The sequence below is a fragment of the Dreissena polymorpha genome, chromosome 8 (assembly GCF_020536995.1).
Source record: "Dreissena polymorpha isolate Duluth1 chromosome 8, UMN_Dpol_1.0, whole genome shotgun sequence".
NCBI classification, from domain to species: Eukaryota; Metazoa; Mollusca; class Bivalvia; order Myida; family Dreissenidae; genus Dreissena; species Dreissena polymorpha.
This window is the reverse complement of record NC_068362.1, coordinates 54,444,803-54,470,833: the sequence shown is the minus strand read 5'-3', so window position 1 is coordinate 54,470,833 and position 26,031 is coordinate 54,444,803. Positions and strand designations below refer to the sequence as shown.

General features: G+C 36.1%; 3 protein-coding genes across 6 annotated transcripts in view; 1 reads left to right on the top strand and 2 right to left on the bottom strand.

Moving 5' to 3' along the window:
- Positions 1–7,533: 7,533 nt before the first annotated feature.
- LOC127840956 (uncharacterized) lies at positions 7,534–12,496 on the bottom strand. The gene is made up of 4 exons (XM_052369420.1): positions 12,125–12,496; positions 11,721–11,812; positions 10,434–10,654; positions 7,534–8,369 (listed from the first exon to the last, which is right to left on the bottom strand). The coding sequence occupies exons 1-4, from the start codon at positions 12,268–12,270 to the stop codon at positions 7,584–7,586; spliced, it is 1,245 nt and encodes a 414-aa protein (XP_052225380.1). The 5' UTR covers positions 12,271–12,496; the 3' UTR covers positions 7,534–7,583.
- Positions 12,497–14,218: 1,722 nt separating this feature from the next.
- LOC127840957 (hydroxylysine kinase-like) lies at positions 14,219–19,715 on the bottom strand. 4 transcript variants are annotated; one of them, XM_052369423.1, is made up of 7 exons: positions 19,578–19,715; positions 19,006–19,078; positions 18,521–18,799; positions 17,854–17,967; positions 17,451–17,581; positions 15,188–15,362; positions 14,219–14,886 (listed from the first exon to the last, which is right to left on the bottom strand). In XM_052369423.1, the coding sequence occupies exons 3-7, from the start codon at positions 18,741–18,743 to the stop codon at positions 14,387–14,389; spliced, it is 1,143 nt and encodes a 380-aa protein (XP_052225383.1). In that variant the 5' UTR covers positions 18,744–18,799; positions 19,006–19,078; positions 19,578–19,715; the 3' UTR covers positions 14,219–14,386. The 4 variants fall into 4 exon arrangements, with proteins under 4 accessions (XP_052225383.1, XP_052225384.1, XP_052225382.1 ...); XM_052369424.1 differs by having other exon boundaries at positions 18,521–18,785; XM_052369422.1 differs by having other exon boundaries at positions 18,521–19,078.
- A 4,723-nt stretch (positions 19,716–24,438) lies between these two features.
- The window catches only part of LOC127840953 (pentatricopeptide repeat domain-containing protein 3, mitochondrial-like), a 59,458-nt gene continuing 57,865 nt past the window's right edge, over positions 24,439–26,031 (top strand). Inside the window, exon 1 of the mRNA XM_052369417.1 lies at positions 24,439–24,552. Within this exon, the coding sequence (XP_052225377.1) occupies positions 24,488–24,552 (65 nt within the window). The 5' untranslated portion in view covers positions 24,439–24,487. The remainder of the gene's footprint in view (positions 24,553–26,031) is intronic.

Sequence of the window (26,031 nt, the reverse complement as noted above, 5' to 3'; positions counted from 1 at the left end):
ATAATTGCCATAATGAAAATCACTATTAATTTTTCTATAACTTCGCATGATTTGTGCTCTGTTCCCTTTTCGACACGGCCCGACTATCTTACCTTCAATTTTCTTACTATTTAAGACTGAATAAATTGCCTTAGAAATTCGTTTCGCCATTTATTTAGCACTTCTTCTAAACGTTTAGATTCTTTACAACCGGTTTCCAGATGTTTCCCTGCTGGTGATTAATTGTAAATGCCTATTTTCTTCTATGTGATTTAATTATAAATATATTCGTTCCATTACCTGTGACAAAGTTAAAATGCATTTATCCTGGATAGCTGTCACCGTATAAAGCGCAGGAGGTTAAAAATGAAGTCGAATAAAAATCAAAGTACTGACAGTACTGGTGTGACAATGCTTTTGAAGAGGATGGATATAAAAGCATCAATTTAAGTTTATCTACATATCCACAATTGTGTATGTGGGTACGGAAAGAAATTTGGGTACGAAAATTTTGGGTACGAACAAATTATGCCAAAAATAAAATAAAATGGGTACTATTAAAAATTGGGTACGAAAAAAATGGGTACGAAAAAAAATTGGGTAAGAAACAAAATTTGCCGTTGAAAAAAAAATGGGTACGAAAAAAATGGGTACGAAACATTTTGGGAACGAAAAAAAAAATCGGGGTACGGGGAACAAGTACCCGTGGGGAACTTGACCCATTCAGCGAAACTGGGAGGCGGGTTACATTCTCGATCAAATCTAAAAATAACTACATTTGGGAAAAGACCTAGGTCTTTGATTTGGGGTTTTCCCAACGTCACAGCGGTTGAAGTTCCACCTGGCAGTTTCGTTTCTGGTTCCTGTCACGAACCTCTCGATAAATTTGAAAGAGGACGGGAACCAAGCTGCCTTTACCTTTATAAATTATAATCAGCGAGGTATGCCGAATGAGAAAATTTAGCTAACTCAATCGGACTGGCTCGGTCTTTCACATAGGTCGCCATTGTGAAGAATTGTTTCATGGTATGATAACTTAGACGAGCTGCATCGCTGAAGCAGCATCGTCAAAAACGACGTTGCATGCATATTTATTGTATTTTCGAGATTGTAATACCATATCTCGACAATATAGCATTTTGAGAAACCATAGTATAATGGCTCTAATGATTACTGATATGGAACACAGCGTCGAGTTTTGGTTTATGTGTCGACGGCAACAATTGACGGAATGGGCGTCTAATTCATTTCCGTGCATCTGCCTTTGGTAATAGTTGATCTTACCGGACGCGTGTTAACACAATTTTATCATGCAACAAATGACCAGAGATGAAAATTCACTAAAATGAATTGCAGTCATGATGCAGGGTGTCTCCTTTGACATTTTTTTTCAAGGTTTTTGTTGCGATATTTTTATAACTACGACGATGAGCTATATATAAAAATTAAAATAAAAGTTAAGAAGAGCATGAGTCGAAAAATGCGAAATACATGTAAGCCAGATATTTAATTATGAAATCGAAAATGTCTTTACAGTTGAATTCGATGTACGATGTGAATCTAAATTTAGTTTCAGTGCAGATTCGTTCATACGACACAAAGACACAATTTTGTGTCCTAACAAATACGAGTAAAAGCGTCGGCATCGGCTTTAACCAGCCAGTTAAGACATTTACTGAAGTAAACAATATTTGATATCTAGTACCATATACAGATTGTTAATTTATGTTATTTAGCATTCCTAGGCCATATTCATATGTTGGTTTAAGATTACAAGAATTACTTGTTGGCATAGAAATCGTGCATTCTCCCTTTAAGTACATACACTCCAACAATTTGAGCTTAAAATCCTTGACATTGGAGAATAAAACATAAATCACTTAGTTTCAAGGTCTATTCCTCGCTTAAGTACACTCTTAAGATATTAATATAATGGTAGATTCGTAATTTTGACATGGTAATAAACAATCTTGACTTGTATCATTTATTTGTTGCACCGGTATCTAAATATCATCGCAGTTGCACAGTGACATCTAGCGTGGAGGATCTTCAAGCCTCGATTTCAAAACTGCCATGGATCCTATCACAGAGATAAGGAATTTTTCTCTTAGAATTAAACGTACGTGCGGGCAGGAATCCCATTTAGATGTAATTAAATGAGAGAATAGATTTTATCATGAAATGAGTTCATATGAGAAATCAGCGAAAATTACAACCACTTCTATACAGACACTGGCGTTTGATTTTATCGCGTAGATATAAACAAGTCTGACATAAGACATCATAATACAAGGTGTTTACATGTTGACGTTTGTTGTGACATTAATTATGCGTCTCAATATAATTTTAAGTCATGAGAATAGCTTTAAATAGTGTTAGAAAGCCTTAGGCTTATTGAAACACGCTCGGGTGCGTTGCTGTGTAGAACTAGTACGTGGTGTCTTTTGGGGAGAACGCTTCCAAAGTGTTTATCGAACCCGTGACCTCCAAGTCGCAAGGCGTACACCGTATTCACTTCGCCGCGGCAATAGTAGGCGTAACATAAGATATTGCCAATGATTGTTGTTCATTTGAGCTCGCTTCGTTTTCGATTGCTTTATTTATTTTATTAAACGATACTATTCTTCGAACGAACGGGTATATTTTTCAGAGTGTACACATTCCTCGGAAAACGATTAACTTTACCAGTGTGTTGATGTGCCTTGACAATCACCTTAAATCAAGTTGTTAAGCGAGCTCTAATTTATTAAAACCTCATTTTTTCGAGAAAAAAAAACAAATTTAAAAAGACAGATACTGATCATTCACCGTATAGCGAAACTACATTTTTCCAAGACCGGAAGCAGCGAGCATTTGGCACAAAAATCTCATTACTTACGTTTATTTTAACGCACATTATGACAATCAACAGATACCGTTATAAACTTATTTGAAAGCGCGGTGGGTAAATAAAAACTGAGGTTTTAAGAGCTGCACTTAATAATCCCCGATGTTTCGTCATGCAAACTACACATGCAAGCATGCAATAGAATTATACAACCAAAGCAACATAGAGTTTATTTTTGCATTCCAAGCGGCATTTCAATAATTTCAACACAAGTTTTTTCTTTTTTCTGTTTCGCCGCTTTTTATTGTCATGGAAAATGACATTCTTATGTATCTCGTATAATGTATAATGAGTAAAATATACTACGTCGCGAAGTAACGAAAGTTATTGCAAGGGATGTGATTTGTTGAAACTTGTGCATGGGCATTGTATACAAAACGTTCTGTTCAGTGTAACATTGGGTGAAATGCAATTTCTTTAATTGGTCCAAATTAAAACCACGACGTAAGGAATACTGAATATCTTCTTACGTGATCCCATAGTAGTTCGCGTGTTAAAATCCATGCAATAGAGTAATGTGCTTTTAATTGGACAGTTATACAGTATCTTCATGAATTGGACACTTCAGTGTTTCACACGCAATAAAACGATGACGCAATACAACCTCATGTCACATGAAATTCACTTATATTTAAAAGAACAATAATAATGTTTTCAACTTCTTAAAAACATTTCTGATGCATGTTCATACAAATTCAACTGGTACAAAACACGCCGTATCAGTCCCCTGTTGTTTTTATCCGCCATTTATTATTTTGTATTTCCCTTATCCGAAAACCAGGGGCTTCAAAGAAAGCATATCAGGGAAACTGTAATTTGATGGGGATAAATATTGTTATATATTCTACTGATGCACACGATAAATTCATAATTATGATTTGAAATGAGATTTTTTGTGTATCCGTTTTAAAAAATCTACAATGCATTTCGCTTTTTTTCGTAACATTTAAAATAACACTGTTATCGCAAAGTTTGCATTAATACGAATATCTTTTGTAAGATAAGAGAAAAAATGAAAGAAAATAGGAAATTAATCTAGAGTATCTGTCCAAATGCATAGGCTTTAAGAAAATTGAAGATTTTAATAGTCTACTATCGTCTGTTGAAGAAACGTTCTCACACATTTTATGTTCAAATAATGGGTTGTAATTGACCATTAAACAAATTGGATTCTTCAAGAGACACATCGACACGATGGAACCATTGGTTCTTGGACATGGGTGTAAAATACGGTAGGTACCACATTGAAACGACACACCACTCTGGATCAGCAGACGATTTATTGCCTATCTTATGGAGTATTCCGGAGGTTACGTAATACCGTAAAGGCTATCGTGGTTACACATTAAAATCCAGAGGGCGAGAACGCGATAGTACGATGAAGAGAATGCGACAATACGATGACGACAGTGCGACAATACGATTGCGAGAACGCGATGGCGAGAATGCGAGAACGCGATAGTACGATGACGACAATGCGACAGTGCGACAATACGATGGCGACAGTGCTATAGTACGATGGAGACAATGCGATAGTCATATCGTACTGTCGCCATCGTATCATCGCATTCTCGCCATCGCGTTCTCGCATTCTCGCCATCGTATTGTCGCACTGTCGTCATCGTTTTGTAACATTCTCGTCATCGTACTCTCGCGTTCTCGCATTCTCGCCATCGCGTTCTCGCATTCTTGTCATCGTATTGTCGCACTGTCGTCATCGTATTGTCGTATTCTCGTCATCATACTCTCGCGTTCTCTCATTGTCGCCATCGTACTATCGCACTGTCACCATCGTATTGTCGCACTGTCGTCAACGTATTGTCGCATTCTCGTCATCGTACTCTCGCGTTCTCGCATCTTCGCCCTCTGGATTTTAATGTGTAACCACGATGGCCTAACGGTATACCGTAGGAGATAGTCGATGTATCACGAGGACTCACGACAACGACGCGACACACGACATGGTACTCGAAAATCGTCTACGAAGATGGACTTTTGAAGATTTGAATGTAGAATATTAGAACTATCGGTAGGTTTTTATGGGAAATTGTTATAAAAAAATGAACGACGTAGACAATTGTTCAATTTCGTTAATCAATATCGAGAACAACAAAACAGAACGGACAGTTTATTTAGACTTATACATACGTACATCGTCGTTAATGCATACAATTATAAATAAAGTGCCCTCTCGTGTCAAAATATAATAATTGTTTCCAGATCATTACATTATTATGTACAATAACAAACCACGATTTTGTAAAGAAGAAACATACTAATGTTAAAGGCAGTAGAATAAACTATTACGTTTAATTGAGTATGGTATATAAAATATAATTTTAATAACAAAATAAAAACTTAGAAAATCAATTATTTCACAAGTATCGATGACTAAAAGTGATACATATACTAAGTTCATGTTCATGGGAAGAAAAGAAAACAATCGACAGGCGTACGACTTGTCGAGACCACCGACCTTCAATTAAAAGACACATTTCCACTAAATAATTGAAAAATTTGACTTTTCAAACGTATTGAAATGTTTATGTATGAAATATAACTTCTTGTAGGTATCAATAATGAATTGTAAACAAGTGCAACAGTAACACACGCCTTTCTTGCTTCTTTGATTTGTTGTTGTTTTTTATTTATTCTGTACACATATATGCAGACGAACAGAACACGATGAACACATTTGTGTAGATTCGATGTCAGAGTGCCATTATGTCGAATTAACACAGTCTCTAAGCATTTCAACGCGATCAAAAATCGAGGTACCACCATGGGCGACTCTGCCTTCATATACTATGGCGTACCATTTGGGTCGAAAGTCAACAAGACCTACTAGGTAAAAAGAAAAATATACGTCGACGTACAATATGTACGTCGAAGTACACAAATTGTACTTCGACGTACAAATATGAAATACACTTCGAAGTATATATTTGTACGTCGAAGTACAATTTGTACTTCGACGTACATGTTTGTACTTCAACGTACAAATTTTCTGAACAGCCAATCAAAACACTCGTCTCTTGAGCCACTTTTCCTTCATATTTATTCATAATAAATGTTTAATATCTCTTTTTTAATTGAGGACAAAATGAATAAAATATCAAAATTGGAAAACAAACAAACAAAGAAGTTTCAAGTATTTAGTGCATTGAAATGGATTATTTAATGGACCAATTTGAAGAAGATTCAGGTTACCTTGTTAAAATTAAAATTATCAAGCATATTGTGAGTATTTATTGACCATGCGGGGCGGAGTATCACGGTCCAGCGCATTACTGTGTACGAAATTCCCAACGGTAACCAAACAGTTACCAAACGATTACGGGATTAAAAATGTATATTAACCTCCCTGGTTTGGTCGTATTTTGTGATAACCATTATTTGCATAAGTCAGAGGTTAATTCCGCCACGCCAGGTCAATAAATACGCACACTATCTATGAGTTAGCGGTCGATAGTCGCATAATATGGTATAAATAATAATAATGTTCAATAAATACGCACAATATCTATGAGTTAGCGGTCGATAGTCGCATAATTTGGTATAAATAATAATAATAATAATAATAATAATAATGTTCAATTTCAAATATCTCTAAAAGCAACAGATGTAAGGCGTCTTCTGATTGGCTAACACTAAAGGGTCGATAAAAACTGTACGTCGAAGTACAATTTTGTACGTCGAAGTACAAAAAAATGTACTTCGACGTACATATCGTACGTCGACGTACATATTGTACGTCGTAGTACATTCCTCGTTTTCCCTAATAGGTCTTGTTGACTTTCGACCCAACTGGTACGCCATAATATACAGCGTTATACAAACTGTTCTACGGAAAATGTTCATAACCGTCAGTCTTAACCCATTTATGCCTAGTGGACTCTCCCATCCTTCTAATTGGATCAATTTATTTCCAAAATTAGGGATGTCTAGTATATTTATTTCTATATTTATAATGTTTCTTACAGAAATTCCTTTAAGCAAACAGTGCAGACCTGATAAGACGCCGCATCATGCGGCGTCTCATCTGGGTCTACGCTGTTTGCCAAGGCCTTTTTTCTAGACTCTAGGCATAAATGGGTTAGATAAGAAATGCGTAAAATGATATAAAATATACATGTACATATAAACATGGATATAAAAATTAACAGTTAAGTCCTTTGTCGTTTGATAATGTTTCAAATAAATCTTAGTATATGTTTTCTAAACATTATGCACAATTTCCCGCTTCTTGAATATAAAAAATACGGTTTCCTTATTATGGTTGTGTCATTGTCATAAGAAATCCAACAGCGCTTAAAACACACGAGTTCTGCGTGTTCTAAAGAGGACGAAAAGAACATTGTGGACAAGATGGATTTATATTAAATGTATTTAATAAGTATTTAAATTTCATATGATGTTAGATTTATTTATCTTTAAAGTCGCCTTTTCTTAACAGTCAATTATAAGTACCGGTATACTTGTATATTATTAAATAAAGACAATAATATGATGATAATAAAAATAATAATAATAATGATGATATTGATAATAATAATTATTATTATTATAGGTATTATTATTATTGTTATTATTATTATTATTATTATTATTATTACTAACAATACAAATTACTAAAATATAAATAAACAAATAAATACATAGGATAATGAATAAAAACTTAAAATGCATGTATACAGGTGATGTGTGGTTTCAACTTTCAGTCCGGTAGACGTGACCTATAGTTTCCGGTTTGCGGCGTTTCCAGCGGAAAGGCTATGGTCCCTGGCCGCCGTCGCCCATCGTCACTTTTTTGCCACCGCAAATGTGATATTGGATCTTCGGTGGAAGGCCGGATATCCGGCGAATATCGCCCGTCGTCCCTGTAATTTATGGATGGGTAGGAACGCGGAATTGGGGCGGGGTTGCCGTACCGCCGTCGGGGGCTTATCATCACACCGTCTCGGTAGCGACCTGTCTGATATTCACGCAGGAATGTCTCGTAGTCAAACTCTTCGTCGTCTTCGAGATACACGGGTACGTATTCCGGCTGCGCGCCTCCAGGCGGAGGGACACCCACATCCGGGCTGGCGTGCACGTACGCTTGTCCCCGGCGCACAACGATCCGGACGACCGTCTTCTCGAACTGCCGATACTTCTCAAACAAGTCTTTAATGAGATAGTCGGGAATCTTCGGAAAACCTCGTGACGCCTCGACTAAAAGAACTGACGTTAAACGACCATGATGCAACAGTCCTTCAATGGCGAAGTCTTCCGGATAGTCTCGAGTGTTTTGAGAATATTGTGGGTTTACGCCGGGAGGAGGTCCCGGAAGGATTTCGCCGTTCGGACCGTAGTATATATGACGCTCGTTGGGATTGTGTCCCGGAAATGACGTTACAGGTGTTGGGTAAGGTGCTGGTGGCATGACAGGGTTTGAAGTCGATTGCGGCTGATAGTACCCCGGGAACTGAGGAGGCGGGGCCTGGTTGTAGGATGGATAAGGCTGAAATTAACGTATGACTCCGTCAATCGTTTTTCATGTTTAAGAATATGCAAATACGACGATTGTTCCGAAATTGTGTTACTCTATGTTGTTTTTACCTTATATAACTGCAATATTTCAAACGGCATTATTAAGCATGGTGTATGGTGTCATTAATTACTAATGCAAACATGACACATCAATTTATTTACACGTGAAAGCACTCATACACTTTATTATATGTTTATAACAAGATAAGTATTGATGCAAAGCATCAAAGGGCGTCGGGAATTTCAGTGTAAAAGGCACTCAATGAAGTTACATGGAACGATTTTTTTACTACTGTAAATATTAATATATTGGCCGATTATTTTAAACAAAATAGAAAAAGATACTGGTATAACCATTATCTATGATTTTGTGTTATAACCCTCAAATAACCATTATCTATGATGTTGTGTTATAACTCCCAAATAACCATTATCTATGATTTTGTATTGTAATCCCCAAATATTTCATAGTTCATTTTATTTACATTGGTTTCCTTTTTTTACTGGCATCCGTGTGCAGTTTTCATTAATGGAACAGAACTGTGTAGGTTAAAAAAAATCTGCTTCATCTTGTAAGCGTAATTTCAGATTTTTCTCAACTTCAAGGGGAGATGATTCTGAACTTATTTTTACGTTGTTCATTTACGATAGGGGTTGAGTAGTCATTGATATGAAAACACTGTAAAAGTTTTAATGTGTTAACGAACCCCACCCCACCCCCACCCTCTCACACATATATTTCATGGGCATAATAAAAACAAAAAATGGTTACAATAAAACAGCATATTTATTTAAACTAAAATGTCTACATCAAAACAAAAAGTTAACATAGAACAAGTATTTGATTCTACTGGGGCTCGAACCTTGGGCCTCTCACATGTGAATCGAGCGTGTAACCACTACACTACGGAACCGCTTGAAAAATCACCTTCTAACTAAGATATTAATAAGCTATTAATAGTCGGTTTAAATGTAAACCCGGAAGTTTAAACGCTGGATAGTGAGCGGGGTTAAAGGTCCATACCAAAGGGTCCATACCACTGGCAAGATACGGGTCAGGACTGCGGCCTTCTATATGTGGTTCTTAAAAAAAACATTAGGAGGACTTGATAGTAATGAAACTGGGGTGCTGTGATGGTGCTCCTCATTGATAAGCGGCTGCTTCCTTTGTCAAGACTCATTATTACAATTAATAATACGTGTCGCGCTTCGCGCTCTATAGCGCCTCTATTAGTAACTAGGTGGTTGCTAGGATAGTGGAACAAAGAAGTTTTGTTTTTATACAAAACAAGAACGTTTCACCGGTTCGCGTATTTGCCCAGTCCCTGTGATCTTGTATTATTGCCCAGTCCCTGTGATCAGTTATTAATTAAAACAATTAGCTTTGCATTATTGGCAATAAATGTTGTAGTAAATGTAATAGGCACAAATGCAGTACTTACTTACACTAATTTACACAAAAAATCACCACTATGCAAGATATTCTGACAACAAAAATTCCGTAAAATAACTTCTCCTCCCATAAGCGAAAAAAAACGTATTACATACTAGTCGCCGCACTTCAGTGCGACGCCAATAATAAGAAAATAAAAATACTATTTAATTGTGTTTGTGTACACAAACCCTGTGGAATGTACAGACTATGATATACCGGTACTTTTTTCTAATTAAACAATTGTCGACTCTTCCATCCTTCTAAATTGGATCAATTTATTTCCAAAATTAGAGATGTCTAGTATATTTATTTCTATATTTAGATTTTTTCTTACAGAAATTCCTTTAAGCAAACAGCGTAGACCCAGATGAGATGCCGCATTATTCGGCGTCTCATCTGGGTCTACGCTGTTTGCCAAGGCCTTTTTTCAAGACGCTAGGCATAAATGGGTTAAAGTAATATTTAATATAGTGTCTTTGAATATGATTGGATTAACAATTTTAGAAAAAAAGGCGGTCGATTATCACAATATATTATTTTGCCCTCTAGTCAATGATAGTGAAATATGCACATAAGTCGATGCCATATCTGTTCATATACCTGTTGACCAGGCTGTGGCAGCGGCGGTTGTTGCTGTGCTAGAGAGGCGAGTCCTTGCTCCGTGTATTGCATGTAGTTCGGTGCCCCACTCACGGGCGGCACCACGGGGTACTGGCCCTGGGGGTAGCCCTGCAGGCTCCGAGCGTTAGCCTCGTCCAGGAGCTGGTGGAATATCCGGTCCCCAAACCGGCCCCCTTCCGGTTTCTCCGTCACTAAGTTACCTGCTTTCGGGGAAGAGATGATGTGACAGACTCGATACCTACGCGCATGCGTTTAAGTATAGTATTATTTGAATCTATTAAAGACAAGCTCTGTATATAGGTATATATGTTTGATTTATATTCATTGTATGTGTTACATACAGTAATCATTACAGCCGCTCCCCTTTTTTGACGTAGTTAAAGCAGTTATCAGTAATTGGAGTAAGAATGTGCACTTTTTGCTGGTTCATCTAGTTAACCACGTACGTCGGTTATGCTTGCTCGTGCAAATTGTGAGAAGCTTAACTGACGCCGTTATGGAATCAAAATGCTTCTATTAGGACAGAACATACTTAAATAATCCTAATCAAGCTAAATTCATAGTTATCAGATTTTTAAGACTTTCATTTTCATTCGTTTTTGAAAACGGTATCCAGATTGCTTGAATTTTGAGTACTGTGCTTGTTAACATATTATTGCATTATTGTTTTATCAAGATTCTGTCTACATGTGTTCATACAACCCATTTATGTCTAGTGTCTAGAAAAAAGGCCATGGCAAACAGCGTAGACCAGATGAGACGCCGCATGATGCGGCGTCTCATCCTGGTCTACGCTGTTTGCTTAAAGGAGTTTCTGTATGTCAAATTGTCAAAATATAGAAATAAATATACTAGACATCCCTATTTTTTTTTAAATAAATTGATACAATTAAGAAGGATGGGAGAGTCCACTAAGCATAAATGGGTTAATTCACACATTTACGGTATTCTATACCGCCACATATTCGTCAACTATAACGTACACGCATATTCGATAGCGTGATCGTAAATGAAGGTACACAACTTTTGTAAAAGCACTATACATAATAACGCGATAGACTCCCGTTGCATTTTTCGATTCCAATCAAATAGACTCATAAACATGATAAAATGTACACAGTTTATTTTACTGTATTACTCTCTTGCACGCCCTCTGTAACATGCAGTTACGTAGATATTATGCCTATGAACCATTACCTAAACTCCTGTTATAATCATGAATGCGTTTTGCATTTGCCCACCCGCCATTCACTCCGGGCAACCTACCATCAGGGTACTGGGTTTGAACTTTCAACGGACGTGGCTTGGTCCCTCTGTACGAATAGTCCTTCGGCACGATCCGCGGAACCCCGGGCGGTCTAACAAATACAAGGCGACATCGTGAGCTACGAAACTATGAAAAAGTCAATATAGTTTTTATGAAAAGGATTCAGGAAAGGTGACAAACAGAAACGAACGAAGGTTATTTATAATACCACATCAAAGATTTCAATTATGTTTTCGAAATTTTATGAATACATACATTATTTGTGGGATCTTTAATTTTTTTAGAAAATGTACAGAGTGGATTAAAAAGTTTTTTTTTACATGTTCAAATGATAAAATAAAATTCTTATTTAAATAAAAGTTATTTATATTGAACACTAATATGCCAAACTTTTCCCTCAGACCTCTCGTGCTGCCTGTGGTGATCCTGCACGGCGCGTTCGGGCGGTGCAAGCGTGTCCACATCCGGCGTCCTGGTCTGTTGGAAATTCACAGGAGGCAAATGCACGAGCCGACGGTCGCCAAATTTCGTAGACACAATCTTTGCCATGAACAAAATGTTTTTAATTTCCTTTTATCACTGAATGTCGTAGATACTAAATCGCCAACACATTACAAGTGATTTTTAAGTGTACCCGCATGAATTTAATAATACCGGCAGTCCCATACAGCTAAAAAGTCCTTATTAATTGAAAATTATATTTAACTGAATAAAATTACGGTATTGATTCTGACATTTCATCAAATTAAGAATTATAAACCACGGTTAAACAAATTTATTTAAGTCCACCTGTATCTCCATTAAACGAATTTACGTGTAGATCATTCTTAATTTTATTTTATCTGCACAGAGAACTATTCTCCATACTCAAATTGGTAGCCCTATAAATTGAGACTAATATTATTCAAGCTTCACAAACATCTTTTTACAACAGGTTTTGCAAAGCTTACGATCAATCGATCGATTTTATTAAATACCGATTTCGGTAGTAGTAAATAGATGTCAATACTGCATTCAACCTTACAATGCGCGCTGTGAATTTGAAATCAATGAAGCGAACATATCTCCGTACATCAACGTTAGATGTGAACGCGTTTTTAATCATTTAATTTTTCGATTTAAAACGGGAACAAGCTATTGTAGAAACGTGCAATTTATTATTTCCAAATGTCATAAGTGAAACATTACAGCATTCTTATATACTTAAACTTCTATTCTACATTGATGTTCGACTTGTAATGCTGTGTGATAATTGTTATGGGAGAAAACTTCGTTTATTTTGCAATTCACCTTTCATTCAACTGTTTATGTATTTTCTTATTTGGAACAAACAGCAGAAACAATTCATCGCGCGGTTCCTATGCTTAAAGCAGCGTATGGATTTCTGGGGCAGTTGTTTAAAAATAACATAAAGACTCAAAATCAACGAATATTTTGAGATTCATAAGAACTATGTCGTGCTTCCGAAGCTGCCCGAAGCCAATCTCGCGTTCGCTCGTAAATGTTCGGATATCTTAGCCGGAAATTCACATGGGATTATTGTGACACAAAAACGAGCACTTTGTATGCGTTAAATCTATGTCACCAGACCAGAACTAGCGTTGAAATTTTGGCTTTTTCTATAAGTGATAAGGAATCTTGATTTTGCATGTATAAGCTTTATTTTACGAAATATTTTACGAACTATTTGTTGATTTTGAGTGTTTATGGGCTTTTAATGAGTTTACTAAATATAGGTTGCTTACAAAATGAAAACACAAAAAGGTATTATCCCGGGGGGGGGGGGGGGGGTGGTAAATTTCCAAATTTAAGGGTAGGGGTGTTCCGCTGAGACTTCCAAATGTGACCCATTTTTATACTGGAACTCTGATAAAGAAGACCCATTTTGATACAAGATTTTTGAAAAGGCATACCCATTTGCATACGATACCATTGAGAAAGTGGACCCATTTCATTACTAGAAGTTTGATAAACTGGACCCATTTAAATACTAGAATTTGATAAAGTGGGCACATTTCATACTAGAATTTTAATCTCTTTCATATCAATACAGTATACTTATTGAATTTCCTATTATATCTTTCCCGCTACTGAAATTTACTTGCTGCTACCCATTTATATACAAGAATGGCACTTATCATACTCATTTTGATACTGATACTTTCAAATCTATATGCATTTATATACAAGCAAATTTCTGATTTCAATACCCATATCTATACTTAGATGCTCAAAACCATACCCATATCTATAATTTTAGTCAAAAAACACACCCCATAAAATCGGCACACCCATATATACCCGTATATAGGAAGTTACCCCCCCCCCCCCCGGGGGGTAACATATGACAGGTAAACATTCACTGCGTGTGGAATCGTCAAAATGTGTTTTATCGTGTCTGTAAGTTATTTGCTTCTAGAGAATACAGTATAGTATAATTAGTTCGGCTTTAAGCGCTTAAGCCAAACCTTCATTATAGCAACAATGAGACCGAGTGTTCAAATGCACAAGGCTTTATAGAAGACTTTCAGAATAGACATGTTCAATTTTATTGGATAGTGTTATAGGCGATACCAAGAAATGTGCTGTTTTAACAATACTTGAATTGTTTGTGAAAAGATGGTCCGTATCGCGAACTGGATTTTTTTTGCGAAAATTAGCAACACTACAGCAAGTTCTTTATTGCATCAATACCGTAAGTCTTTAGTGTACGATTCCACCGTTTATATAGTTCCGATTCAGGCATGTCCCATAGCTCTTTCAAAAGGGGCCAGCCCCTAACAGACGTCCGTAAGCAATACGTATTGCTGGGGTCCTTGTGATGTGCCATGGCACCATAAGTCAGAGACTGCGCCAGCCTCGCAGTGACACAGTCCTTAACGACTCGGAGATCTTCAGCTGGGAGGGGACATTCGCCTAGGTATCCCGCTAACACGTGACCTCCCGCGTCTACGGGGTCAATGCCGTGTTTGGTTTCGATCATAATATAGGTTATCGCTATGGCAACCTCAAACACGTGATACTCGTAAACTAGGTCACCGAAGTCAAGTATCCCGTGGACTACGTAAGTTTCATTAGTACAAGAATCGCCGCAAGTATCTGGATGGTTAAGATTTTCTTTTCTAACGATAATGTTGCCTTCGTTAAGATCGCCATGAATAGTTCCTGAAAAATGAGTAATTTCATATAATGAAATACATGTATTTTATATTATAATCCATATGCCGCTTGTGGATCTTCTACTAAGTCAGCTTATTATCGTTTAGTAGTTCATTTATAAATATTGTTGCAAAATGTAATTAGTGGTTAAACAGACAAAGAAAAAATAGAACGCGAAGCAAACTATGAGTTTGCAATTTCATTAAAAACATATCGCAATACTTGCTTACCCGAACAAAAAGTTGATGTATGACTATGAGTAAAAGTTGAACAATCTGTTATCTTATATACAGCACGAAACCCGTACCTCGTCTTAAAAGCTCCCCTCTATCCAGGACGTTCGTTTGGAACTTCCGGACGACTTCCAAGATCAACGTACGCCTCCCCGCGTCCTTAATGACGTAAGTCTGGTCCGCAATACTTCCGGCCAAGCGGAGGTTCCAGTGGCGGGAATGGCCCATCAGTTCCGGCGGCCGATAGTCCTGCAGAGAGAAACACGTGCAATCTGTGATGCATTGAGCTAAAAACTTGAAGGTAAAACATTATAATTAAAAACATGTAATTTTTTGAGTGATTTAACATTATCGTGTACATGAAGGTATGTTATTTCTAATGTAGCCACATACATAACTCATTTCACAGAGTTTTCTTTATTTTGATGCAAAATAGTTTGTGTTGCTTTTCATTTAATGGACAATTGCTTCGTAACATTTACTTACCTTGAAGAAAAATCATAACAACAAGACATATATTCAAACTTCGTTTAGTCCAGATATTGAATACATTTAAAACGGACCATTCACGAGAGTCTTGCTTCGTTAATAAAATTAAACGGGAAGTTTAAACTGTTACAGTGAAGCCTACTTAAAACCATTAGATAAACAATTATCTAAACAAATCGTTACTCAAGATCGATAATTTACGTTGAAAATGCACTAGACATTATGTGACCGTACAATAATATGAGTCGTGTTCTGAGAAAACTGGGCATAATGCATGCGCGTAAAGTGTCGTCCCAGAATAGCATGTGCAGTCCGCACAGGATGATCTGGGACGACATTTTCCGCTTTTATGACATTTTTCGTTTAAATGAAGTCTCTTCTTAGCACAAATCCAATTTAGGCGGAGAGTGTCGTCCCTGATTTGCCTGTGCGGACTGAACAGGCTAATCTGGGACGACACTTTACGCAAATGCATTATGCCCAGTTTTCTCAGAACACGACTCATATTACCGTAACATATCTTAAGGTCTGGTATGTACAAAGCCTCTATGAGACATGTCAACTTTAATCATTAAATGCTTTATATTGATAAATGTAAACTTTGGATCTAAACAGCTCTAGTTAAAGACAAGAATAATATTAAAGAAAGAAAAAGAGTAGCCTCAACTGGGCTCGCACCACTGATCACTTGGATAAAAGTCTATCGCTTAGACCACTCGGCCATCCGTGCTCATACTATGATTGTTGTGTTTTTATTTTATATCAGCAATCCTCGTAGTGTCACAAAATTTAACGACAACAACAAAACTCTCCAAAATCCATGTATTAAATCGTTACGTGTTGCAACGCTTTATAATTTTCAGGTTTTTAAATCGTCAAAAGATGCATTCAATGGATATTTTAGAGCATGGTAAATGTTAAGTATTGATGTTTCAATGGATATTTTAGAGCATGGTATGATATTTTAGAGCATGGTAAATGTTAAGTATTAATGTTTCCTATTTTAGAGCATGGTAAATGTTCAGTATTAATGTTTCATATTTAAGAGCATGGTAAATGTTAAATATTAATGTTTCAATGGATATTTTAGAGCATGGTAAATGTTAAGTATTAATGTTTCAATGGATATTTTAGAGCATATTAAATGTTAAGTATTAATGTTTCCTATTTTAGAGCATGGTAAATGTTCAGTATTAATGTTTCATATTTTAGAGCATGGTAAATGTTAAATATTAATGTTTCAATGGATATTTTAGAGCATGGTAAATGTTAAGTATTAATGTTTCAATGGATATTTTAGAGCATATTAAATGTTAAGTATTAATGTTTCCTATTTTAGAGCATGGTAAATGTTAAGTATTAATGGATATTTTAAAGCATGGTTAATGTTAAGTATCAATGGATATTTTAGAGCATGGTAAATGTTAAGTATTAATGTTTCATCACAATCATCATAACTTCAACGAAAATTTTCGAATCTGAAACAATTCATTTTTAATTTCGTCAATTTGCCAAAACGGGAAAAGATCCCTTTATAGGAACATTTGATATATTTTTAACAATCTGTGTTTCCTGCTTACAAAAATATATGATAATTAGTTTAACAATATTTACTTGTTTATAACATGCACATTTTAAAAAGACCTACAAACGAAATTGCCAAAGACTTAAGAAATAATATTAATTCAATGTATTTTCTAAGAGCTTTATTTGTATACAGTCCCAGGGAAACAAAGACCCTCATTGTAATCAAATAGGACCCATTGTGTACACACCGGTCTTACTGACCTGTGTACTACGGCGAAAGGAATTGTGGGAAGCAGGGGGTATAGAATGAACAGGACCTACCAAGAGTGCGTTGTCAAGCCGACCCCCGAGGCGCCCCACCTGGTAACACAGGGGCGCGGTGTAGGGCTTGTCTTCTAGCACCTCCCCGGGGACGTACTCAAACAGTCGAACCAGAAATCGGTACTCACTGCCTGTAGTTGAATAAAAAAATATATTTATAGGGCTATATTCGAATCATTTACTTTTAAATAACAACGAGTTTTTGCTTCTTTTCTCTATGAAAAATTTCTAATAAACTACGAAGTAAATGGGAACAATGGTCACAGTAACCACGACGCTTAGGCTTTAAATATAAATTATACTATACTTACGCTCTCGGATAGTGAAAATCAAATTTCAGTAACGGATCTAAGAAATTGTACGTTTAAAAACATAAACCCTACGAATAACTCTATTCAAGCACCTGTTTTTGAGTGTATTGGTACGATCTCGAATTGATTTCCTGTCTTGGTACGGACCGGACGTGACGTCGCAATTCCAGCGCGTGATACGCGCTCAATGGCGCCATGCATGACATCTGCCCAGTAGAAATGCGGAACATTTTAGCATTAAACTCAAAACAAACGTGCCTTTATTCTGCATGTTAAAAATATTTAATAAAACAATTTAATAACATGAACTTATTATATTATACAGCTTACATTCTTAATTAGAAACTACAAATCTTTAACAAGAATGACACTTTCAGTTAATGTTAAGTTGCTTGCACCGAAAGATATTGAAAAAAATAAATACTACACTGCAGTGTGCGAAATTCAGATTTTAAAGTAATAGCCCAAATTCTTATACACATATATAAAAAGTAAAATTTCTTACTAGCCCGACTATGAAGATTTTTAAATTCCAACTAGCCCGAATGGATTTTCACAAGCCAAAACCATTCGGGGTAGTGCAAATTTCGCACACAGTAATACTACATCAAAATATTTTAAACATTTGCCTTTTAACTCTTAACTCTAGCAAATAACGTAAATAGATGTATATTTATGCAACTAATATAAATAACCGTCTGCAAAATCAAACAAGTAATTTACATAAATGAATGTGCAATGCGAAAATACTAAGCATACCTATAAATTCTGTTTTCTGTGTGTCAACTGAATTAAGTATCTTTAGAACATATCCGGTCTTAGCCACGCTTTTAACGTATGAATTCTCCGTAGCGTCTGTTACGTGCACGAGTACGTTGACGTCATCATAGCTGGCGAGCGGTGACGTATCTACCACAGTGAGACCGAATGCGGAATCCACGACGACAGCTACCGTTTCCCTGGTAACATCTGGTCTCTCCATGTCGCTGAAGCGTTGATACACTGGCAGTGTATAGTCTGTAATCTGCGAGTTGGATCCTGTAAATGTGTCTTCTCCGTGCAATTTCCTTTCTAACTTATCTTAATTATTTTCTTGAGAAAAAAACACTTTAGATTACATCATGTGTATCTTAATGTCGTAGTCAAATTATCTTTAGTAAATCATTTTGTCAATTATCAGCATTAAATCCATGCAGTTATGCGGATACCTTAGTTCATACAACTTAAACAAAACTGATAAATACCGGTAATAGAGATTTTATAAGTCAGTCGATTGGAGGATGTAAGTCCGTGGCCGTAGCCCAGTTGTTCTTAAATCTGAAAAAAAAATCGTATTCTGATGCATTATACAAATAATTCTGCGAGATTTTACTAAATTATGCACAAGTCGATATAGACACAGAGACGTAGATAACAGTGCTTCTACTCTCTGATAGACACTAGCGCAAATCAGAACTTCGTCACGCTTTAAAGCTACGCCCCTGAATTCAAAATGTTGAAATTTTCCTATCATATTTCTTTAAACTACCCGTGTATAGCCCACCTTTAATTCATGACAATAACACCGGCTTTGTAGCATGAACTGAAATCTGATCTCCATGTAGCTTCTGGTTCAATTGATTTGGTGTGTTATCAGTGTATACTAACATATATAAACGCCATTTATCACACATGTCCATAACTGACTTTCATGTACACTGTCCAGTAACCTGTGATGTATTACAACTTCAACTAAACAATTTAAAACTATCTACTATTGAAACAAAATATGAAATTAAATCGAAGTCCTTCTTGAGGCTGTCGTGTATGCGCTAACCTGATTTATATGAATATATAATCCAGATATTATTGCCGACAATATAATAAATAAAACGCTGTTTTCCAACTGCACTTCAACGAGTTAATAAATGGAACTGTTCACATAAAATGTCAGTCGCTACAGTCAGTATAAATCAAGTCAGTACAAATCAAAGCGGCGCAAGGCATGTTGCTCACGCGCCGAGATCCAGACTAGTAAATATTCGCAGACGGCTACTGGGCACATACATATTGTAACTTTTAACCAATAACCATGGAATGAACAATTAACCATGGCCTGAAATTCTAATATTAATGGACAATCTTCTGAAGTTACATGTAAGTAATGTGTGGCGGGAAACATTTTTATAAGAGGCAAAAAGGAAACCATGGCTGACGTAGATTGTTTGCGACATGAAAGCTAATCCACATGATACAAGTAATTGATGGGTATGTATCATCTACGAGAATTGACCTTGTGGAAGAGACATACATACAAACACATTTTTAATTACTCCACCGTTGTATCTTAATGCATACTGCTTAATATATTGAATTGTAACGCTTTACGACTAGATGCCTTGTTTTTAGTTGTGGGCATTAGCTCACAACTTATGTTACAGACCAAGTTTTGCAAGTCAGTATGCGCTTAGCTACTCTAGGAACGATAACCACTGCCTGTTGCACTACCTGCAGTAAAATTATGCTGACGACGAATGCTATGAGCGTCTGCTCTACTACGCTAGGAACGATAACCACCGCATCTGCCTGTTTATAGTTCACCACTGGTACACTGCAGTGTGTGTATATGATCAATAGTGTTTAACAGCTTGTAAGACGACATCGGCCAGTCTAGTGTTTATCATTGAAATATGTACATATTGGCTGCTTTCAGGGAAAACGGGGCTTCATGCATGTCAAGTAAGATTAGCCTGTGCACACTGATTAGCCTGTGCAATGCGCACAATCTAATACAGACGACACTTTCTGATTTTATGGTGTTTTTCGTTTAAAGAGAGTCTCTGGTTCTGGGATGACAATTAATGCATATGCATTTAGCCCTGTTTTCCCAAAATGAAGACACACTTTTATAAATTTGAATGGGTTGTGTTCCTTTCAAACATGCGATATAAAAAGCTATAACATAATTTTGAAAACTGAGTTGCGTCTAAGATTATACAACAGCGAACAACTGCAGTGCCTTCAGCGCTTTGATTATTCATCCTCCCCACGTACTCTATATACGAGAGTAAAGTCTCCACTTAAAACCAGTATTATAAATCACAAGATAGCGTGCTGAACATGGACTTATAGTAGGACTTAGACATATTTATATATAAAGTTGCAGGCGGTAGAGCCCGTGACATCCCTTAAATATTTTTTTAATTATTTTTAAAGAATCAACTGGCTACTTACTGATTACACTTCTTTACGACGCATGGCTATTAAGTGCATTCTGTCTACAACTTAATGTACATGGCAAATATATAGAAAGGTTCTTATATAGGTTTCAAGTATGGATTACCATATACGAGATTTGCAAGGAACAAAGACAAACTATGGCGCACATATGACTCGAAACTTCAAGTGTGCGTTCGTTGTAGAATTTCTAAAACACATAAAGACCTGCATTTCCTCAAAAAGGTTCATCGTGCACGACTCTGGTTGCCCGGCGCGGCTCAGGCCGAGAAAGGTATAAGACGTCTTTGCATAACAGACAAAAAAAGAAAGTTCAGTTATTAATGAGCTTAAATAACGTTGCGAAAATGTTAATCAAAGTTATGCGTTAATTTTACTTAATGACTTTTAAGAACAGCGCATATATTCGATATAAACATGTATATCGTAAACTTATGCAAAAGTAAGTTATTTTACATTGTCACAATTGTTTTATAGATACAAATAAATATAAATTTTGCAAAATATGTTCAATTTTATTTGGGTTTTGCGTTTAACCCGTTTATGCCCAGCATCTAGAAAAAAGGCCTTGGCAAACAGCGTAGACCCAGATGAGACGCCGCATGATGCGGCGTCTCATCTGGGTTTGCGCTGTTTGCTTAAAGGAATTTCTGTAAGAAAGATTCTAAAATATATAAATAAATTAACTAGACATCCCTAATTTTGGAAATAAATTGATCCAATTTTGAAGGATGGGAGAGTCCACTAGGCATAAATGGGTTAATGACTTTTAAGTACAGCGCATATATTCGATATAAACATGTATATCGTTTATGCAAAAGTAAGTTATTTTGCATTGTCACAATTGTTTCATAGATACAAATAAATATCAATTGTGAAAAAATACGTTCAAATTTATTGCGTTTTTTTGCGTTTTTAATAGGTTAAACCCATTTATGCCTAGTTTCTAAAAAAAGGCCTTTGCAAACAGCGTAGACCCAGATGAGACGCCGCATGATGCGGCGTCTCATCAGGGTCTGCGCTGTTTGCTTAAAGGAATTTCTGTAAGTAATATTCTAAATATAGAAATAATATACTAGACATCCCTAATTTTGGAAATAAATTGATCCAATTTAGAAGGATGGGAGAGTCCACTATGCTTAAATGGGTTAAATAGGTTTAAGCGATGGGAAGTCACGAACTCCAAATGACGTCAACGTTAACTTATGTTATATAACCAATATGGTATATACAAGAGAATAGTAGTAACAAATTCCCATACAATATAAATACTGATATGAACTTTTCGTACTTGAAGGACCTATTTGAAGACCTTTGAGTCATATCTGTCAAAGAACCTTAATTGTACATTTCCTGTTCTTGTGTTTCAATGTTTTATATAAGTGCTTCCTTTTCTTGTAATTGTTTTGAATTGGACGAAGACAATTTCGTGTTTGGTAAATGTACCGGTATTCATACTTGATACAAATTATCCAGCCTACCATAGCTGGCTTCTCATTACTGCTGGTGTGGATCGAAAAGAATTTTAGTTTGTTCGATGGTCGTAACTCGATGACGTGAAATGTATCTAAATACAATTTAATTTTAGCGAATGCTCACTGGAAGCTTTTTAAAATGCATACAAATCGGACTGCTTATCTAGTTAGTATGGCTCGATTGGTCATTGTCGGCTCGGGTACTACTTACATGTACCCCGAGTACTCTTAAGTATACCCGGTAATTACATGTACCCCGGGTACGGTAATCATACTAAAACGTACCCGGGAATTTTAACGCTAAATCGGTCGTTGTCGGCTTTAAAAAATAATTATGTTCATATTTATGTCAATTTTCTGTTAAATGGCCCCTATATTATCGAAACTCATACTCAAAAGGCATGTTGATGCAGTTTTATTTAAAAGAGAATTTTGTTTAAGATCAACAATATCGTTTTACTGAAATCGGTAGCTCGTTTTACGACATCGGATTTTGGGCGGGAATACACATCCGGTACAGTCTTATATCGACCGGGTACGTTTAACCGTACCCGGGGTACATGTAAGTATACTTAAGAGTACCCGGGGTACATGTAAGTAGTACCCGGGCCGACAATGACCAACGAAGCGTTAGTATATGGAATGTGACGTGCAGAAATATACCTTAGATTACCTTAGATGAGTTCTTGAAGAAGGCCCTCAGCCTCTGACTCAAGCTCTTCGTTTTCTTTTTCTCTTCCGCTCTTCCTTTAGCTTCAAAGTTGTAAACAATTTCTTGGTTTTTCCAGTATTTATCAAGTCTTGCCTCAAATGACTTTATAGATGTAGCTGTAATAACGCTGTTTGGTAACGAGTTCCAGGTGTCAACGACTCGATTGCTGAATGAGAACTTAATTTCTGATGTCCAAACGAGGTCTTGTCTTATATAATTTCTTATTGTTTCCCCTAGTTACGCTTTCTTGATTCAGTTTTAACAATTCCTTTTCATCAAAATAATATTTTCCATTCAGTAGTTTATAAACTTTTATCATATCCCCTCTCACTCTTCTGTAACCCAATGTTGGTATGTTCAATTTCTTTAATCGTTCTTCATATGATAGGTTGTTAAGTCCAGGAATCATTCTAGTAGCCCTTATCTGCATGTTTTCAACAGTAATAATGTCTTTTTTCTTGTAGGGGCACCAGATGGGATGGGCATATACAGCGTGAGGTCTGATCAGTGCAGTATATAACTTTTTGAATGTTGGAATGTCAAGGTATTCAAAGGATCTTCTCATTGCACCTAATACTGAATTTGCCTTATTCACTTTTTCAGTTAAATGTTGTCCAGATGTAAGCTTATCGTCTATGGTGACCCCTATATCTTTCTCTGCATGGCTTATTTCCATAGGTTTCAAGTCTGGTCTTAGTTTGTATGTTCTTTCGCCCAATTTCTTATTACTTATGGTCATTGTTTTACATTTGTCTGGATGGAATCGGAGCAGCCACTTGTCAGACCATTTACTCATGCTAAATATGTCTTGCTGGAGCATTTCTTTGTCTTTTTCCGAGGCAATTTCCCTGAATATTTTTGTGTTATCTGCATATAAATACATCTGGCTATCATTTTCTATGTTTTCAGTGATGTCGTTAATGAAAATGACGAAGAGCATCGTATACTCTGATGTGGTCTGAGTCTAATCATTAAAGGCTTTCATTTGTCAGTCAATGTGTGCACGTCATCTCCATACTCAGCAAGAGATGTGGGTTTTTAACACCCCAGCAAGTCTCTGAGCGGTTTACTACGCACGAGCATTCTCGCAGCAGATTTTAAACCCCGTGTTAATATGAAAGATGTACCGCTATCCCCCTAATATGATTTTTACCAAATTGATACATAATACCATCTATATAAATTAAGTAGAACATGAATTAACGTTTATGGCATGTATTCTATTTGACATTGGAACATTATAATTATATAAACAAAAAAATAAAAGTAGATCCATTTTGGGTATCGATGGCGATAAATATATTCGTGTAAGCAATTCTCAAAATGGCGGCCTCCATCAGCCTGAGGTCAAAACTTGCCGTCATAAATAGAAGTCTTTTATCTCAGAAGTAAGCTGTTTAGAAATGTGTACAGTTTCTGAAATATGCATTCAAGAGGGATTTTATTTATTTGCAACGTTATATCATAAGAAATTACGTTCCAACTTGACATTTTCGTACGACATGTTTTCGGATTGTAAATTTCGGATACATAGTCACTATGTTTATAGAATTTGTTTATCTCTGAAAGACAGTTATACATTATCATTCTGATTGCCATATACTCCTATAAATATGAGGTCGATTTACATCGACCTCATATCGTTTAACGTTATTTTGCAATAGCATCGTTCCGACATGAATTCATGTCGGAAGCTTTAACGGCATCAAATTCATATAACAGCACAGAATAATCATGCAATAAATTATTAAACATAAAATATAAACATTATTTTACTAATTGCATTCGAAAAATGTTTATACAAACTTACAAGTAATGATAGTCCAGACCTTAAAACACTACCACTGTTCAAATTCCATATTGTTGCCATATAGCACTGTATAAATTGAAAGTTGCATAATGTTACCTCATTGGTCGGTTATAAATACATTGTTTCTCTATATATAGTATTCGATTTAGACGAAAATAATAATTTACGTGGAATGTCATATTAGTTTTCCATTAAAACTTTGATCTTGCCGTGTGTGTTTATGGACGTTATTAATTATGTTATACTTATTTTTGTATTTCATTAAGAATTAGAACCTGTAGCCCTTTTTGTTTACTGTTTTAGCAAACGATTCGCGGCTTAATAAGACACGGAAAATAGTTAAAGCGACACTTTCATTTAAAGGTTTAATGTGAACAATATTAAATGAAACCTTTTTTGGTATTAATATATTTTATTGACATGTTAAATTCGATACTTGAAAAGGTGTTTAGTTTTTAAAAAGATGTCGCTGATATTGTTAATTTCAATAACTGTTAATATGCTTAATGTTGTATAAGAAATTGAATAGTTTCACTGAGTTGTATTCCCGCCTAAAATCCGATACGTAAAACGCGCAACGGTTAGGAATAAGGTCTGAATAAGTTTAAGTATTCAGATCCGAATATCAGCAGCTGTGCCAGCTGGGAAGCCCCGTTTTGGCTTTAACAACCGCAAGCGAAACAACATACTTTTTTAAGTCTTGCACTTAGACTCCATGATCACAAGTATAGGTCCCTGCTGTGGCATATGACACCATAGTGTTATTTAGTATTGGTCGGCACAGTATCTGATCATAACGAGATAATTGGTTTGTGCTGAACACAGGGGCAATAAAACCACAGATCTATCAATAAACAAGATTATTGAGATATCTTTTATTGAACACCGCGATAAAAAACTCAAACCACGGACTCTAGATTACACGGATAAGAAACATGGCAACATTCTCAGAATCATCACTGCTATATGTGTAATCACCTAACAATTCGTCTAAAAATAATTTATATATTTGAGTTGAAGACGATGTACTGTTGTATAAGTCTGAATAAACTATCTG

Bases quoted from the DNA above. Each gene is read 5' to 3' on its own strand.
- LOC127840956 (XM_052369420.1), bottom strand. From the start codon at position 12,270: ATGGCAAAGATTGTGTCTACGAAATTTGGCGACCGTCGGCTCGTGCAT. The intron at 11,813-12,124 runs GTCTGAGGGAAA...TGTATTTGTTAG, and splicing joins CACCACAGGCAGCACGAGAG to ACCGCCCGGGGTTCCGCGGA. The intron at 10,655-11,720 runs GTAGGTTGCCCG...CCCCGAAAGCAG, and splicing joins TCAAACCCAGTACCCTGATG to GTAACTTAGTGACGGAGAAA.
- LOC127840957 (XM_052369422.1), bottom strand. From the start codon at position 18,743: ATGGAGAGACCAGATGTTACCAGGGAAACGGTAGCTGTCGTCGTGGAT. The intron at 17,582-17,853 runs GTGCTTGAATAG...ATTCAACTACAG, and splicing joins ACCAATACACTCAAAAACAG to GCAGTGAGTACCGATTTCTG. The intron at 14,887-15,187 runs GTACGGGTTTCG...CTCATTTTTCAG, and splicing joins AGGGGAGCTTTTAAGACGAG to GAACTATTCATGGCGATCTT.